At 35.8% G+C, this 16,201-nt stretch overlaps 3 protein-coding genes across 4 annotated transcripts; 1 reads left to right on the top strand and 2 right to left on the bottom strand.

Moving 5' to 3' along the window:
- Nucleotides 1-448: 448 nt before the first annotated feature.
- On the top strand, nucleotides 449-3,831 carry LOC108208893 (uncharacterized). Of its 2 annotated transcripts, XM_017379483.2 has the most exons (3): nucleotides 449-914; nucleotides 2,163-2,510; nucleotides 2,631-3,831. In XM_017379483.2, exons 1-3 carry the CDS (start codon nucleotides 907-909, stop codon nucleotides 3,724-3,726), a joined length of 1,452 nt encoding a protein of 483 aa, XP_017234972.1. In that variant the 5' UTR covers nucleotides 449-906; the 3' UTR covers nucleotides 3,727-3,831. The 2 variants fall into 2 exon arrangements, with proteins under 2 accessions (XP_017234972.1, XP_017234971.1); XM_017379482.2 differs by lacking the exon at nucleotides 449-914 and having other exon boundaries at nucleotides 1,948-2,510.
- Nucleotides 3,832-5,455: 1,624 nt separating this feature from the next.
- Nucleotides 5,456-9,097, bottom strand: LOC108208894 (uncharacterized). Its single transcript, XM_017379485.2, has 4 exons — nucleotides 8,906-9,097; nucleotides 7,430-7,523; nucleotides 7,232-7,336; nucleotides 5,456-6,008 (listed from the first exon to the last, which is right to left on the bottom strand). Exons 1-4 carry the CDS (start codon nucleotides 9,061-9,063, stop codon nucleotides 5,736-5,738), a joined length of 630 nt encoding a protein of 209 aa, XP_017234974.1. The 5' UTR covers nucleotides 9,064-9,097; the 3' UTR covers nucleotides 5,456-5,735.
- Nucleotides 9,098-10,039: 942 nt separating this feature from the next.
- Nucleotides 10,040-16,088, bottom strand: LOC108209184 (phospholipid-transporting ATPase 1). Its single transcript, XM_017379966.2, has 7 exons — nucleotides 13,933-16,088; nucleotides 13,477-13,783; nucleotides 12,230-12,935; nucleotides 12,024-12,147; nucleotides 11,682-11,901; nucleotides 10,922-11,380; nucleotides 10,040-10,535 (listed from the first exon to the last, which is right to left on the bottom strand). The coding sequence occupies exons 1-7, from the start codon at nucleotides 15,536-15,538 to the stop codon at nucleotides 10,316-10,318; spliced, it is 3,642 nt and encodes a 1,213-aa protein (XP_017235455.1). The 5' UTR covers nucleotides 15,539-16,088; the 3' UTR covers nucleotides 10,040-10,315.
- Between the last annotated feature and the right edge of the window lie 113 nt (nucleotides 16,089-16,201).

Consider the following 16,201-nt stretch of genomic DNA (forward strand, 5'->3'; position numbering starts at 1 on the left):
TGAATATGGTGAATATTAGAAAATATTTACACACAAACGAACAAATATATATTTATAAATTTGAACATGTTCGCTATCAGAAAACCAATTAATTAAAATTATTAACTAACTCACAAATCCAATTAATTAAAAGTGAGACTTTAACAAACATATTATTTATTAATTTGAACATAATTTATTGTTTGATAACCCAAAATGACAATTTAACTAATATTTACTCACAAATCAAATTAACTAAAAACAAGACTTAACACTTATGCTAGGAATGCTATTGTTTTAGGATTTCAGCTTATTTCCCAAACACTATAATCACTTATAAATTTTAACTTATTTCTAACTTCTACTCCACTTATATATTTTAACCATAACATTTGTAAGTTTTAGCATGATTTGTTGTTAATAATAATTCATGCTATATATAATCGGTGAGATGAGTGTGATCAAGACGTGGATAATATGATAAATTCTTCAAAATTGATAACAGGGACGGATGAAAATGATCGATGATGGTCGATCGTCTTGCATCTCGCCGAAGCTTAAAAAGAATGCAGCAGATGATTGCGTTTCAAGTGTAAAAAAGCATCTCATCTCATGTTGGATGATGAAACAGATATATGGTCCAAAGGAAGGTGCTGAGAAAGAGATGGGAATTGAGTTATTTCTTTAGTTGCAATATATTCACCATCGCTTGAACAACTTTTCCTGTAGAGGTTATCAAAAATGCTCCTTGCTAGTGTAGATCTTGCTTGTGGCGATGAGATTTTGACAATTGGAGCAATGATTGAGATGTATTCTAGAGAAAAGCAAGCTTAAGCTGACCAAAAAGGGGCTAATATATACGAGGCCTGGAAAGCAAAAGGGTTTCCAGGACTCGTATAAATCATTAGAGATCAGCTCCTTACCCTCATGGACAGGTATGTATAATTGTATATCCATCTTCCAGTCTTTACATACATGTTCATTTGTACAACCTCTGTTCATTTACTTGAAAAAATATATTTCATTCATCGATTAATCTGTCCAGATTGAAACTCAATTTGATTATCGCACAATACACTCAGTCCTTCGCAGTGCTTTCTGAAGCATTCAAAACCTGTGTCATACTTTTCTTCGATCTATCTCTTCCTATATTGTTCTCTTCTTTCACTCTGTATTTTTAATGCTAAATATTAAAATTACAAGTACAAAGTGTTATATGATCATAAAAAATGATTAACTATTGTCTTAAATTTAAAGTAATATTCCTTCCATAAAAGAAAAAAGAGAGAGTTTAAGTGATGCTAAACTTGAATCGGAAGTCTTCTTTTAGCATTCTTTGTAATCATGTTCTAGGACATATGATTGAATTTGTTTTTTCTTTGAACTAACAATGAAGATGTGTCAAACAAGGAAAGAAATTTATTAAGACCGACATTAATTTATTGAATCGTCTTTTCTGTTTGCTTTATTGATTAAAGTTGTTTGCATATGGATAATCATCTTCTTCTTGAAGTTTCTTGTCAGTTGTGCTTTGTTAGACAGACTCTATGTTGTTTTAACTTGTGAATATGATTTGGTGAGATTATAAAAGTGGTCACAGCAAAAGTAGAATTCCAAGCTTGACTAACATTAAAGTGAGTCCAGATTGAGTCTGAGACTTCTTTAAGCCTCAACCTGGTCAAAAGATAGTTACTAACCACTGGGAATATAGTATTCATGTTGTCTACAGGTTCGCAATTGTGGTTGTATATAAATAAGATACAGAAACCATAACAAGTGATAAACCTATTTCCAGTTCTCTCTCAACTGAAATTATGAGTTGTTCAACACTGGATCACTTTAGCCACCCCGACCACTCACTCAGATTGAAAGATAATTTTGTTGTTAGAGCTGATGCTACTTGCTCTGTTTGTTACAAATCTGTTGCAGCCACTCCTACATATACATGCAGTAGTAGTAATATTGCATGTCAAAAATATTACCTCCACAAGAGTTGCGCTGAATTACCCAAACAGATTATTCGCGACAAGCAAGACGAACACCCCCTTACTCTACAACCACGCTCCAAAAATTGCACTTGTGATGTTTGTAAGAGTCGTGTAGAGATCTCTTATGCATGTAAGGATTGTGATTTTGACGTGTGTGTTGCTTGTGCACTCATTTCTTTTTGATCCTGAACACAGAGTTATTCGTCATCAAGGTCACGGGGAGCACACACTCACATTACAGAGACAAGCGTTTTTTAGGTGTGATGCTTGTTGGGAGGAGACTAATGATTATTCCTATGTATGCTTGACGTGTGATTTTTGGATCCATAAGAAGTGTGCTTTCACTCCTCCCATCATTCCAGCTCCTGCGTATCACCACCATCCTCTCACTCTTATCTTCTGTATTCCTGACATGCTTCGCTATTTCAGTCGATACTGTCCCATCTGCAAGGAACGAGTTCAAGCCTTCTGCTGGTCTTATTACTGTCACAAATGCACATTTTTTGTGCATTTGAAATGTTCAACAACCACAGTGTCTTTAATGTCAGTACCTTACTGTTTATATTTTTGATTAATTTCTTTTCAATTGTTTTCTAAATTTGCATTTGACTGATGTCTTCACTTTTATCATCCTGTAACTAAATTACTGTTTGCTATTTTCAGAGATGAGACTGAAGATAACGACATTGGTGACAATGAAGCTGATTTGGTACAGTTTCCTCTGCCCGACGACGAATCACTACTTGATTTGATTATCACCCAGTGTAGCAAGTTCCTAGTTGAAACTCAGGGTGAGGGTGACAACCGTAGTGATCCACATATTATTGATCACTGGACTCACCCGAACCATCCATTGGCACTGCACCAGTTTACTGTCGGTGTGGATGATGATGATATAAGAGTGTTGATATGCGATGCGTGTGTTCAACCCATATCAATTAGGCGTCCAAGTTACTATGCGTGCACTGAATGTGGTTACTTCCTCCACTCCTTCTGTGCCAATAAGTTGCCAGCTAACTTGCCTGTCGGAGCCTCTCCATTTCACCCCCGCCATTCACTCGTTCTTACCCGACAGTATAAATTCTTTAGTTTTGTGACATGTGGAATTTGCAGATACCATACGAACGGGCTCTATTATCGTTGTAAGACTTGTAATATCAGATTCGACATACGTTGTGTATTCTTGCCCACCAGGATTCGACATAAGTCTCACAAACACCACTCCCTTGTTCAGTCTCGGCCCTTGGATACAAAATGTGATGCAAGTGAGATTAAATTTGATGGAATAAGATATGCATGTGAAACTTGCAGTCGCTTCCAGATCAGTGTAACATGTGCATTTTATCCCAGTAGGATGAAACACAGATACGAGGATCACTCCCTAATCTTGAGACATCCTCCATTCGTCTACGAAGGAGTATTCTACTGTCAAATATGCGAAGAACAAGTTAATAATCAGTGGTGGCTTTATCACTGCGACGAATGCAACCAGTCTTTCCACTATAACTGCGTCCGTTGGACTGAAAGCGTCAAGGTAGGAAGAAGAATTAAACATAGTTTTCGCAATCAAGAACACACACTGACGTTGGTTTTAAAGAATGCCCGACGAAGGAATTCTCCGCCCTACTTGTGTGGCATTTGTGGACAAGGCCACACGTTACAGTATTTTTTTGAATGTGAAGGATGCGGATATCTTGCATGCATATTCTGTATTAGAAGAGTCAGGGCCGTTTGGGATTTTTTTGAGGTCCTGTGCTGACTTTAAAAATGAGACCTTTCCAAACGACAAAACAAAATTTTAATATATTTAAAATAGCAAGATATCATAAACAAAATTAGACTAATACAACTGAAAATTTGTTTTTTTTTTTGAGTAGATAGACTTAAATATGTGTGTGGCCGTGTGGGATTTACTGCTTGTACTACTAGCTTGTGGGGAGAGAAGGAATAAGAAGAGACGTGCATGGCCGGTCTTGGGATTTGAGAATTGATTAGCGTTTAAATAAAATAATGATAAAAATTAAATAGATATTAATATTATATTATATTTATCATGAGTATACCAAAAGATAAAAAGAAGTAGTCATAAATTGGGGGCCCCAAAATTTTCATGGGCCTTGTGCTGTTGCACTTGTTGCACTCCCTCAAAACCGGCCCTGATGCTGTTGCACTCCCTCAAAACCGGCCCTGAGAAGAGTCCATGGTCGTTAGTGAAGACCCTCATTCCTTGCTTGTATTCATATTTTTCTATTTTATAAATTTGTTTCATCAACACGTTAACAACCACTTTTTAATTATATTATGAATTTTAATGAGTTATAATATCATTAAGAGTGATATCTTTCTATGGGCTATAGTATTAAGTGATTTACTCCCTCTGTCCCATTTTAACTGATGTTTGACTTTTTAACACGTATATTGAGGTGTAAAAAAACAATATCTACACTCGATAAAAAATTTCAATTCTTATATCAAATAAAAGTTTAGACTCTAAACTTTTATTTGATATAAATTTTATAAAAAATAATCATGTTTAGATATAATTTTTTTAACATCTTAAAATACGTGTAAAAAAGTCAAAAACAGTTAAAATGGGACAGAGGGAGTAGTAGATTGTGATAGAATTGATGTCTGAAATTATAACAAAGTGCAAACGCACGATGTCTGTTAGAGCACAGACTGACAAATGCAGATCGTAATTTTTACGAGACGGATGCTATCAATTTTTATTCGGTTAGAGTTGATTGTTTCAAGAACAAATGAAGATTAAAAATATTTAACTAACTAGTATAATTAAATTAATCACTAACTAAAAAGACACTAAATTAATCTATAAAAAAATCTATAACAATCAGGTCCATCATGCTTACACAACAATTGACTTTAAGCTAAAGCAATTAAAGTGGTCAAGGTCAAGTTACAAGAGTTTCTTAATTTATCTCAATCAACACTCTCTAAACATAATTACACATATAATCATTGTAATTCAATTAATCAGACAATTGAAGCAAGACTAATCTCTCCCGAGCATCAACACTTTCGAAAATTCAATGATGCTTTCACACTCAAATTCAATTCTGCTAATTATATGTGTGCATTTAGTAGTATATTGCTCGATCATACTACTATTCGTAGGGAATCAATTCATGATATCGGCCGATTACATAAAACAATATTAAAACATATCAATTAGAGATTACCACAATCAATCAAATTAGTGTGAAATCATGCCAAATAGCATAGTGTAAACATGGCTTTCCCTCGAGCCCTAGAAGACACAACTCACTATAACTAAACAAGCAAAACAACTAAAACAATCGAAAGACATAATAAAACGTCTCCCTAACACTAATCCTATTCTAAAAGTATACAATAATAATGAAAACTAATCCTATCCTATACCTAAATAAAAGTTTTTTTTAATAAAACGATATACAAATTAAAGCTCCAAAACCAAGTAGGATTTTGTCTTAAAACGATGCTATCAATTGAAGAGAATATTGCAACATACCTTAAAAAAGAGTAATTATTAATTTCAGATGCAAGACCTACTAAAGATATGTACTTCGAAATAGAGTTGCATAACCATCTATTCTGGGGAAAATTGATACTTTGATTTGGGCATTGGATTTTCAATTTGTGGACATCACCTTGGATTAGACAAACTACTAAAATGGTGATTGATAAATGACACTCTAATTTAGGCACTTGCGTAAATATTGAAGATCATTCAGAACAATACTCTGATCACCGCTCATTGGTTGAATTTTATTCTTCTGCTTCAATAGCTGCAATCTCATATCTGATTTCTTCAAGGTGTTCGTTGATAGCAGTCACAGCATCCTGCACGCCATTAATGGCACCCTTAAGAGAATTATCATATTCTGCATCAGCTTCTGCCTCTTCAGTTCCGGCTGCTTCAGTTATCTCATGAACGTGGACGCACTCATGCTGCATTGGCTCCTTGAATTTGCAGTTCTCATGGCTCACCAGACGTTCTGAAGGACGGCCAGCCTTCTTTAAGACCTGAATAGTGGCTGTCTGAAAACAAGTGACTACGCTATTAGACAAAGCAGAACTGTGCAGGTACAAAAAAATTAACCGTTATGGCAATTAAAGATAATTCAAATATTGTGCAGGTAAAAGGCGTGACAAGCGAAAATAGACAATGTCTAAGATAAATGGGACCTAAAGATGGTTTAGGCACCAAATAATCTCATTTATTACCTAGTTACAGTAACCAAAGTTGGTGTCTACTAAAAATATACAAAAAAAAAAGATAAATAACAAAAAGTCGTACATTTGGCAATTCGCAAAGGCTGCAAATTTCTTACAACATTCATCCTTGCAGGATAAACTCCTTTTAAAGAGGGCAAACATTTATGAAGGAGTGAGTATAGATTCAGCATTGTCAGATTACCAACAGAACTCGCAGTATAAGAAGTTCAGAATTTAATTATAAAATAACAATCACTACTTCATAGTAACATACTTGAGGGCAATTAGTTGGATCAGAGTGGTATGAGCTGAAGGTTACAAATTATAAATGGAAAGGAATGATTTGTAATATTGCATGAAGAATAATTATTTGGTAACGATTTCTGAATCATCTAAAGGGTTGTAGATACCGATATTGCTCCTCATCATGAAGAGTATCTAATACAAAATATGTATCAATTTTCAAACCAATAGAAAGTGTTGTACTCATGCACAAGGCACAGGCATCAACATTCTGATCGTAACCTAATTTTTCAATTTTCATAGACTGTTTACGGCAATTCAAACTCTGTGACCTAGCGAATAGCAAGTTTAGAGTCACTATTTGCAGGTCCATCTATGGTATCTCGAACTGGATCTATGGTATCACGAACTGGATCCCTCGTCCGGTATCACAATCCCATCTTATTAGTGGTGGAGAAGAGAGGAAGGAGAGAGACTATGAAGGTAGAGAGGGAAAAAAAAGGGAAAGAAATTTATGTATATAATATATCCATGAATCTATGTAATGTAAGATGAAGTGAATAGAGAAAAAGAAGATGAGAGAAAGAAAGAATGTAACTAGAAGGGGACGCAGAAAAGAGAAGGATGCCAATGTGGTGTAGCACAAGATCAACTTTTCTAAGAAGCCTTGGTTTCAGTCTGGCAATATGTAACTAGCAAATAGAATTCATGCAATTATGTCTCTGCATGTCAGCTTAACAAAAAATTTCGGCCTGGTAATTCAAAAACAGTACTGACGCCAGTGAATAGGAAGAAAGAGGTACCAGATTCAATTTCTGCTTTTCTTTTATCTGTACAGATCTGAGCAAGTGAGCTAAATCTTCCCGGCCGTACTCAGGACTCATAAAAAGAGATTCCATTTCAAGTACCTGAGCTATTTGAGAACTTATGTTACTCATATGCCCTTGGAGGCCAGTAGTAAAAGAAGCAAAAGAAAATATAATACTGGAGCATGAGGTAACCTGTTTTGAGCAGTCATTAAATTCTACAGTGATCTCACTGCAAAGTTGCTGATAAGCTGCATCTGATCCTGAAGCCATGTAGTCAGCAAATCCACTGATAAGAAGTATAGCCGTTATCATAATTATCACCAGGTTATAGTAGAAAAATCTTCAAGCAGACTGCTTGAAGTTGAAGCATTTTATAAACAATAGTGGATTGCTGAATACTCAACCAAACAACCATATGTATAAATATGTATGTTATTATGTGCAAGCCACAGGGCAATACTTGAAAAGGGTGAATCTATTTGGACCTAATCATTTTCTTCTTCGTACATATGTTATGAATTCGACAAAGCTATTGCTTTAGTCAATTAATAGGCTTACCATCAACTCAAACTACTCCTCTACTTACAGGGACAAGAAAAATAGTCACCTTGCTAGTTCACTAGTATCAGTTAAAAAATTTAAATAGTGCAGAATGTCGTGATTCAGACACACCAAGATACCCACCTTCCAGAACCTAATATATTTATTAAAGATAGAAGAGCTGGTACTGAAAATATCTACAAAGTCTTCTGCCTCATCACAACACTTTTCCTAAGCTCAGTAACCTCCAGGAAACATTAAACCAAAAAGCATGACAGCAGAGTTAAGTACGACGAGAAAGTTGTGAAACAACACAAGAAATATATAGATGATGATGGAGACGTTTTTAAAGTATTAAGTTACTAGCTCTTCTAAAATTCTAAGGTGTTAGCAAAATTGCTCAGTAGGATCATATATTGGTTTAATCCTCCCACTCCCTGGAAAGCCCATATATGGGTCGAGAGTGGATCACTAGGAGCCCATTTTTGGAGCAAAAAGTTGACTATAGTAAAATATTGAAAATATTGGGTTCCCAAACCTCAGGGAGTCAGGGTGGTGTGAGAAAGACTTAATTATTTGTTTATTTTAGTCATTTGTATTTAATTTAATCTTTCGAAACTAATTTTGATCGGAAAAATATTTTAGGTTATTATAAATAAGAATGCCAGTTTGTAAATTTAATCGGATATCAACTATTTCAGTCAGTGAGCTCAGTTCTCGGTTTTTCTCTTTGGAATTTGTTTGGAAGACACAAAACCCAAAGTAAGTAGTTCCCTATACTCTAGTTTCGTGCCATCCCCCATTACCCACATGAACCTAGAGTAACACATAAGTTCGAACTCACGATTCAAATCAGCAATTACACAACTGAAATTAGTAGCAACACAATTAGTAACTCTTTTTTTCAAGCATTTGTATTGAGTTGCTTGCCTAAAAACAGTTAGCCCCTCTTGAAACAATCACAATTCACATCATTATTTACATCCCATTCATAAACTTTTAACCCTAACCTATTGAATTTGTAATAAAGAGTAGCTAAAAATCATAAAGATGAGATCTTTACTACAAAAACATGAGTTACATAACCTAAATACACATACACACATACATATAACAAAAAGATAGTACCTTTTGAGGTGGGCATAAGCTCGAGCCCTACGCTGCTGTATGTTAACGAAATCGCGAAGTAATTTTAGGGTTTTACGAGCTTCGAGGCCGCCATTGTCGACGGACATAGCTTCTGATGACGCCGATGAAATCTTCACCACCCTCTCAAAATCTTCCATGGACCAATTTAATTAATTATTTTGTTGTTATTCCAACTTTGTTATAAACATGTTCTGTTCTATATAGTGCAAAACAAGAAATTTCGACGTTTTTGAGAAAATAATTATTTCACATTTTTTTTAATTTAACTATAAAAATGTCTTATAAAATTTAGTAATTTCGTATAAATACTTATATAAATTATTATTTTTAAATAATTTTGAATGTTATATGCAATTCTAATAATTGTCAGGATTATTTAGTTTCAAAAAAAAATGTCAGGATTATTATTAAAATATAATAATATGAGAGTTAAATTATACGGAGATCACTATTCCATCAAATATCGTAAAAAATCAAATATCGTAAAAATCATGTATATTTCACATGAAAATATTATAAAATATATACCGGATTACTATTTTATTATATACCTCGAAAACTGCTTAGGTTCTGCAAGTAACATGTACAATGTCCTAAATGATAAGGTTTCTTTTGTTTAAAAAATTTATGATCTAATTTAGGGAGAAAATTTAGACAATAAATTTTTCTATGACCAAGAAGAGAACAACAAGGTAACACATTACCAAGAAGAAAGGGTTACTGGCTGCTCCTGTATTTCATTAACTTCGAATGGTATACAATTCCATCTAATTTTGGGCTTTAATCAAAAACTATTAAGTAACGGATCAAATTCATCTAACCAAAGGAAAATCCTTTGGTTAAGACTTTACTAAAACTCATATACTAGTAACTCAACCTCCCGTAAAATTTAATACATTCACCACACCATGACAACAATAGACTCATCCAAAGAGGGATGTAAGTATCGTTTCTATTGCGAAGCAGCTGCGCTTAGTGAAGCATGCCAATTAAATTACTATCCGCAAGCACGGAGAGAACGGGACAGATGAAGAGAAAAATCCTGATACACCAACCACTTGCCAGTTTTCGTCATTTACACAAAGACGAACACCCCCAAAGACTCATCTCAACTTCATACAAAAATGTAACAGATTTCATATTGAACTCTATTCAAGAAAAGATATATAGATGTTACATGTGTTCTAATGAATCTAATACAATCAATAACTATGGCGTGGAACATACACTGCTGTAAATACAATTCTATTTACTATAACCTTCTATCCTTCGGACAGCAAACAATGAAAACTCTGCAGGCAATGGAAGAAGCTCGCTGAAGCAGCCTAAAAAATATTATCTTTTTTTACAAAGAATGAAAAAAGAAATACAAGGAACATGGTACACCTGTTATCCTCTTGCAGGGTCCGAGACTGAGTTCATTTCTACTTCTGCACTTTCAAATTCCCTCAGAGTACCAAACTTCTCAGCTTCTCTTGCAATTTGAATATCAGATGGTCTATAGTATTCGATTAATATTTTTACAACAAAGCGCGGGAGTAATCCTGCTACTACACTGCCAAGCATGCACAACCAAAACAATCCTGTCCCCGCAACATGAAAAAATGCCCTGCATAATATATATATGGATTTTGGTATCAGTTCCAGTTCCATCATGAAATATTTTTGGACAAATTAATGTGATGTAAAGATTCTTGGGGAAGTAAAGTCGGTAGAGGTATAAATTACTCCAAAGTGCCATAATACAAATCATGAAGAACAACAAAAATATATTCAAGTGTCAGCTTTAATATTGCCAACAGTTCTTTACAAAAAAAAACCATTATCTTCATTTTTTGCAATAATCTGCTTGGTTATTATTTTTACTGAACTTCTCGGGGGGGGGGGGGGGGGGGGGGGGGGGTATGTTTTAAATTAAATTGATGCGTAATGGAAAATTCAAACTCAGGCACCATAGCATCTAGAGGAAAAGCGAGATCAAGATAGAGAGCCTACCAGTAACCAACTAGAATGGGCACAGCATCGATAACCATGACACAAATCCAAGTTGCAATTATAGATCCCCAAATGCTTGCATGGGCAAGCCATGTCCATCGATAGACATCCATGGCCAAGTGTGCATTAACCAAAATAACCACTGCAAGTGTCCAGAGATCCCCCATGCTTGCTATATCAACGTCAGTTCCCCAATATGGAATGAGGGCAGTAAAGAAGATGGCCATACTTTGCCACAAAGTATCAATCATTGTTACCCAAAACAATTTCGTGTTGTAGCTCTCATTTCTCTGTCCAGCTCCGTAAAGCTGAGGATGTTTTAAAAGAGTCATTCTGCTTAGATCTTTATCTAGTATCCCAACAATAATGGTAGGCAAGGAACTGTAGATTATTGAATACAACACGCTGCTCCATTCGTTGATCGCGGTTGTCAAGGTAAAACCTGTAAACAGTCCATACCTGGAAGCGAAAATATACAATAAGTGGATGGATATAAATATATGGGTATACGGAGGCAAGCGCACACTCACACAGAGATTAACAAGCATACTAGACCATAAGATATTAGAAAAAGAAGTTGAACCTTCACTTTACAAAATGTTTTCAAAGTAGCTTACTTGTCAACATTGTTAATCACAATGCAGGGACATATATATCATTACAATAATATAACTCCCAACAAACTTAAGCAAATTACCTATTATTACAAAAAAACAAAAAAAAAGGATCAGAGCACATTTTATGAACTACAGAAACTCACCAAAACAAGACAAAGACGAACACCGCATTTCTGTAGAAGTTATAGAGGATCATGTATCCCATCCTTTGGTAATTCCAATGTCCATGGACCAACAGAAGGGGAACTAAAAATCTAAACTGCCCCATAGCAAAATCTGATGCCATCACAGCTTGCCTGCCCTCTTGACCACTAATACCAATTCCCACATCAGCCATTTGGATCATTGAGACATCATTGGCACCTGAAATCAATTAATCAGTTTATATGTTTTGATAAATTCAACCATAGTATGTCAAATTTCAATTTTCTGTACTCTGAATATACTTAAGAATGTTGCAATCAGGATAATGAAATGGTGAATACCATCCCCAATAGCAAGAGTCATGTCTGAAGTTCTCTTCTTTATGAGGGCAACGATTCCTGCTTTCTGTAAAGGAGCCACTCGACAACATAATACAACAGTACATCTACTAGCTACCTGGAAAAGCTGGAACATGAAGAACAGTCAGTTAAAAAACAAACAAAAAATAGGATTCCAGAGAAACAATGTAAGAGAAACCTAGAGCTACCTGATCTTCAAGCTCAGTATCTAGAATATATACAAGACTTGTTCCATCAATGATCAATCCAGTTGTACCAAGACCATCTTCAGAACTCCTACCAGCATTTTCTGCAGCACCAGATACACTCGAGAGCTTTTTGAGTAAGGTTAACGCATCATCCAAACTCTTTTTACATGACTCCTTAGATCTGTTGTTTATAACGATCTGTGTCATCCTTCTTGTTAAAAGTTTACAAGAGTAACCAATTGAAATGGCAGTTTCTTGCTTGTCCCCGGTCAAAACCCAAACTTTGATATCTGCTGTTCTTAATGACTCAATTGCTTCTGGCACTCCTAGTTGCAGTTTATCCTCAATCCCAGAGGCACCAAGTATAATGAGATTGTTTTCTACATTGGTGGCAACCTTGCGAAGTAAAGCAGCCCTCCCCATTACAGCAGTACTCGCTGTCTCATATGAAGACTGCCATTGCTCAAACTCGGAAGCATTTAATTCCCGCATTCCAACAACAAGGGTCCTCAAACCCATTGATGAAAAGGCATGAAGGTGGGCCTTAGTTTCTGTTGTGTGGAGATTCAAGGATCTGTCTAATACATTAAACATGGACGTGTCAGCACCTTTTACAAAGACTTTCATTGTTCTGTCAGGACACCCTAATATGACGGACATCCTCTTACGATCACTATCAAACTCATGCATACCCAAAACATTGAACCTGCACAGCCAAATTTTAAGCAAAATGGGGTCATGATAAAATTCATATGAACAAACCCACAATAAGGCAAGGCCTTGCTCATACAAGTATAAACTAGCACAATTTACTTTATGCAGGAAATGAAGAGAAGGCAGGAGGAAGCATACATGTTGGTGAGCTTAAAAGATGGTTAAACTGATAGGGCTATCACCCCACCATACACCAGTACCGATTCAATTTTTTTCTTCAGTGCCGACTTAAAAACACTTGGTAGTGTAAAATATGTGCTCATGGTTCAAAGAGATAGCTTGATTATCATATTATTAGTGCTAGAATATCATAGTCAATATTAGATTCCTACTTGCATATTTAGAGTGTAGTCAAACATCAAAAGATAGTAGAAACTTCTGGTTTAAGTTTTTGTGAAACAAAAGCTCCTAGTTCATATTTAAAAGCTGTATGAATTAATGCACTGACAAGTCATAATAACATGATATAGTAGGCATTTACATATAAGTATGTTCATGAGATAAGGCCATGTGGAGAAAGAATAACAAATTACCTCTGTCTGTCCCCTTGAATATCAATAACTATGTGACCAGAAGTTCGCTCAATCAGCATGTAACCGTATGCAGCAGCGGCATAAACCAATGCCTGTTCATCAGGAGATTCTCCCTGATAATCTATCAGTTTCACATCAGCATCAGCGCTCGCAACAACAATAGGAACAATGGTGTTGCAAGCTGCCAATGCAAGGAAAAAATTATGAATGCTGTTGCTTTCACTAGTACCCTTTCCATTCTTAAGTAGTCGTAAAAGCTCTGGATCAACCTTCACGTTCATCTTTGGCTTCAACACTTTTCCATCCACTGATAACAAATTAATTGATATCATGTCAGCCTACTTTTTGCAGTTAGTTTTAAATAATTTGTTCTGCAACAGAATTTGGGCATAAAAATAGTTGTATATACAGAAAAGAAATCATGTCTTTTCAGGGTGTAAACACAAATTGTCTCACCTAGAACGCTGTATCCAGATTGTTCGCCTTGCAAGCTTGCTTTTGAGCCACTGTAGTCCACACCAGCGATTGTAGCACATTGAAATTCCATTTTGTTCTCCGTCAAAGTGCCAGTTTTGTCAGAGAATACATATTTAATCTGACCTAAATCTTCATTTATATTTAAAGCCCTGCACTGGAATCTTGAATTTGAACTTTCATCATACAACTGATTGTCTCGGATCATGAAATAAGCCTGACCAATACGAACAAGCTCCATTGATATGTACAACGAGATGGGAATCATGATCTGGTAAACAATAATGCACATAAGGAATGTGAAGACTATCTCCATTCCCCACCCGTAGTACTTGTAGTTATCATTCTTTCCATCAGAGAAATCCTTTCTTCTGTAAAAGGGCATGAAATCTAGCTCATCCCTGTGACGCCTCAACCAAACTGCAGCACAGATAGATATAATCGTGCACAAACTACCAAGGAATATTGAGAGAAAAATGATCTCCTTGTTCATATGGGTTTCAAGGCGGCTTCTCTTTGAAGGGGCTCCAGAGCTGTTGAGCATAACCTTGGTCTCCCTGCCAGCATAAACTGCAACACCAACAGCCCATGCAGTGTTCTTCAGCATGCATCCTCGTAGAACAATATTGGAAGGTCCAAGAGACATGCGCTTCCCATCAATTTCCATGTTTGCCTGGAATCCATAAATATTTCTATTGGGTTTTTCACATTTGATCAACCCGCTAATCTTGTCATTCTCTAGATTCTTCGCAAGGGTCTCTTGTTTTGCATATCTTGTCTTTAAATTAGACTCTCCATCCAAATTAATGGTGAGGATGTAAGCAACCCCAGTTGGGTCACTAGTTGAAAGCACTACCATATCACATGGTAATGTTTCATTAGCAAAAACTTTAATAATCTCTCCTACTCTAATATCTTTTGACTTCTTATGTTGAAACTGACCATTGACCAAAACAGATGCAAGCTTGTTGTTTTCAATTTTATCAGATCGATGCCTCCTATAATCCTCATACGCATCCTTAACAGCACTAACTAATAACACAAACGTCAACGGAAGCAACGAAGCTGTTCGACCAAAAACAGCAAGCTGCGGAAGTTGATTAAGAATAGCAATCACAAGAAAATAAATGTAGGCAACCCTATGAAACTGTTCAAACAAGTTCCTAGGCAAGAACGTGAGGACCGAATACTTTGCAGTCCTAATAGAATTCCCGGCAAATTCAAACTTCTCATTGGTCCTTATAGGATCATTTATATACACTAGCCTAGCATCGTCATCATTAATCTCTCTCTGCGACATCCCAAACCCATCCGAATCAGCACCTCCTCTCGACCGAGCCCGCGATCCCAAATCCACAAAATTCACCTCCCTAATAGAATTACTAGACCTAATCGACGACCCGCTCCTTAAAGACGACGAATTGACCGCATTAGGGCCAACAGAATTACTACCATCCATCGAGTTATTAGCCTCCATCCTAAAACTCGATTTCGACAAATGATTACCAGAATTAGGCTTAAACAAGTCTTGTTTCTGATGGGTATCTGGGGTTTTAGGTGAAGAGATCAACAGAGGTCTAGAGGCCATGATCTAAAGATCACAGACCACTTAGACAGCTCAAACTGAATAATCAACAAATTCATCAAACACCCAGATACAGATCACGACCAAACACAAACCCCAGATTCAAACTTGCAACAAACCAACTACACAATGCACAGAGACCTATACACACAATATACACACACAAACAAACAAAAGCAACTGAAAGTGTTTGTGTAGCTGCTAAATAAGGAATGTCGGAGACTTACTTGAAGAAACAACAAGACATTGTCGAATGAAACATCATAGTATAAGATTGAATGGCGTATGCAAATGGGTTTAGATGAATCAACGAAGAAACAAAAGGGGGGCTTATTATTATTGGTTTATTCTTAATAAACTAGACAAGAAGAATGATAATAATTAAAAAATTGATAATAGTATTAGTAATGTAAGTAAATAATTTAAGAGAGATAAAAGAGAGAAAATTCAAAGGTCAAAGAAAGTCTAGAGAGAGAGGTGGAGGCTAAGGAGGAAGAAATGAAAATGGGAAAAGAGTCGTAAAAGGCGACAAACAGCTAATCAACCACGAATTATTTCTAGTTTTCTACATGTATTCTAGATTTGTAGATCATGATAGTTTTTGGGTTGTTTCTTCTAGAAGCTTATCAAGGATTTTTCTTTTTTTATCTTGAAATTATAAATGTA

Source organism: Daucus carota, chromosome 2 (assembly GCF_001625215.2).
Source record: "Daucus carota subsp. sativus chromosome 2, DH1 v3.0, whole genome shotgun sequence".
In the NCBI taxonomy this organism is placed as follows: domain Eukaryota; kingdom Viridiplantae; phylum Streptophyta; class Magnoliopsida; order Apiales; family Apiaceae; genus Daucus; species Daucus carota.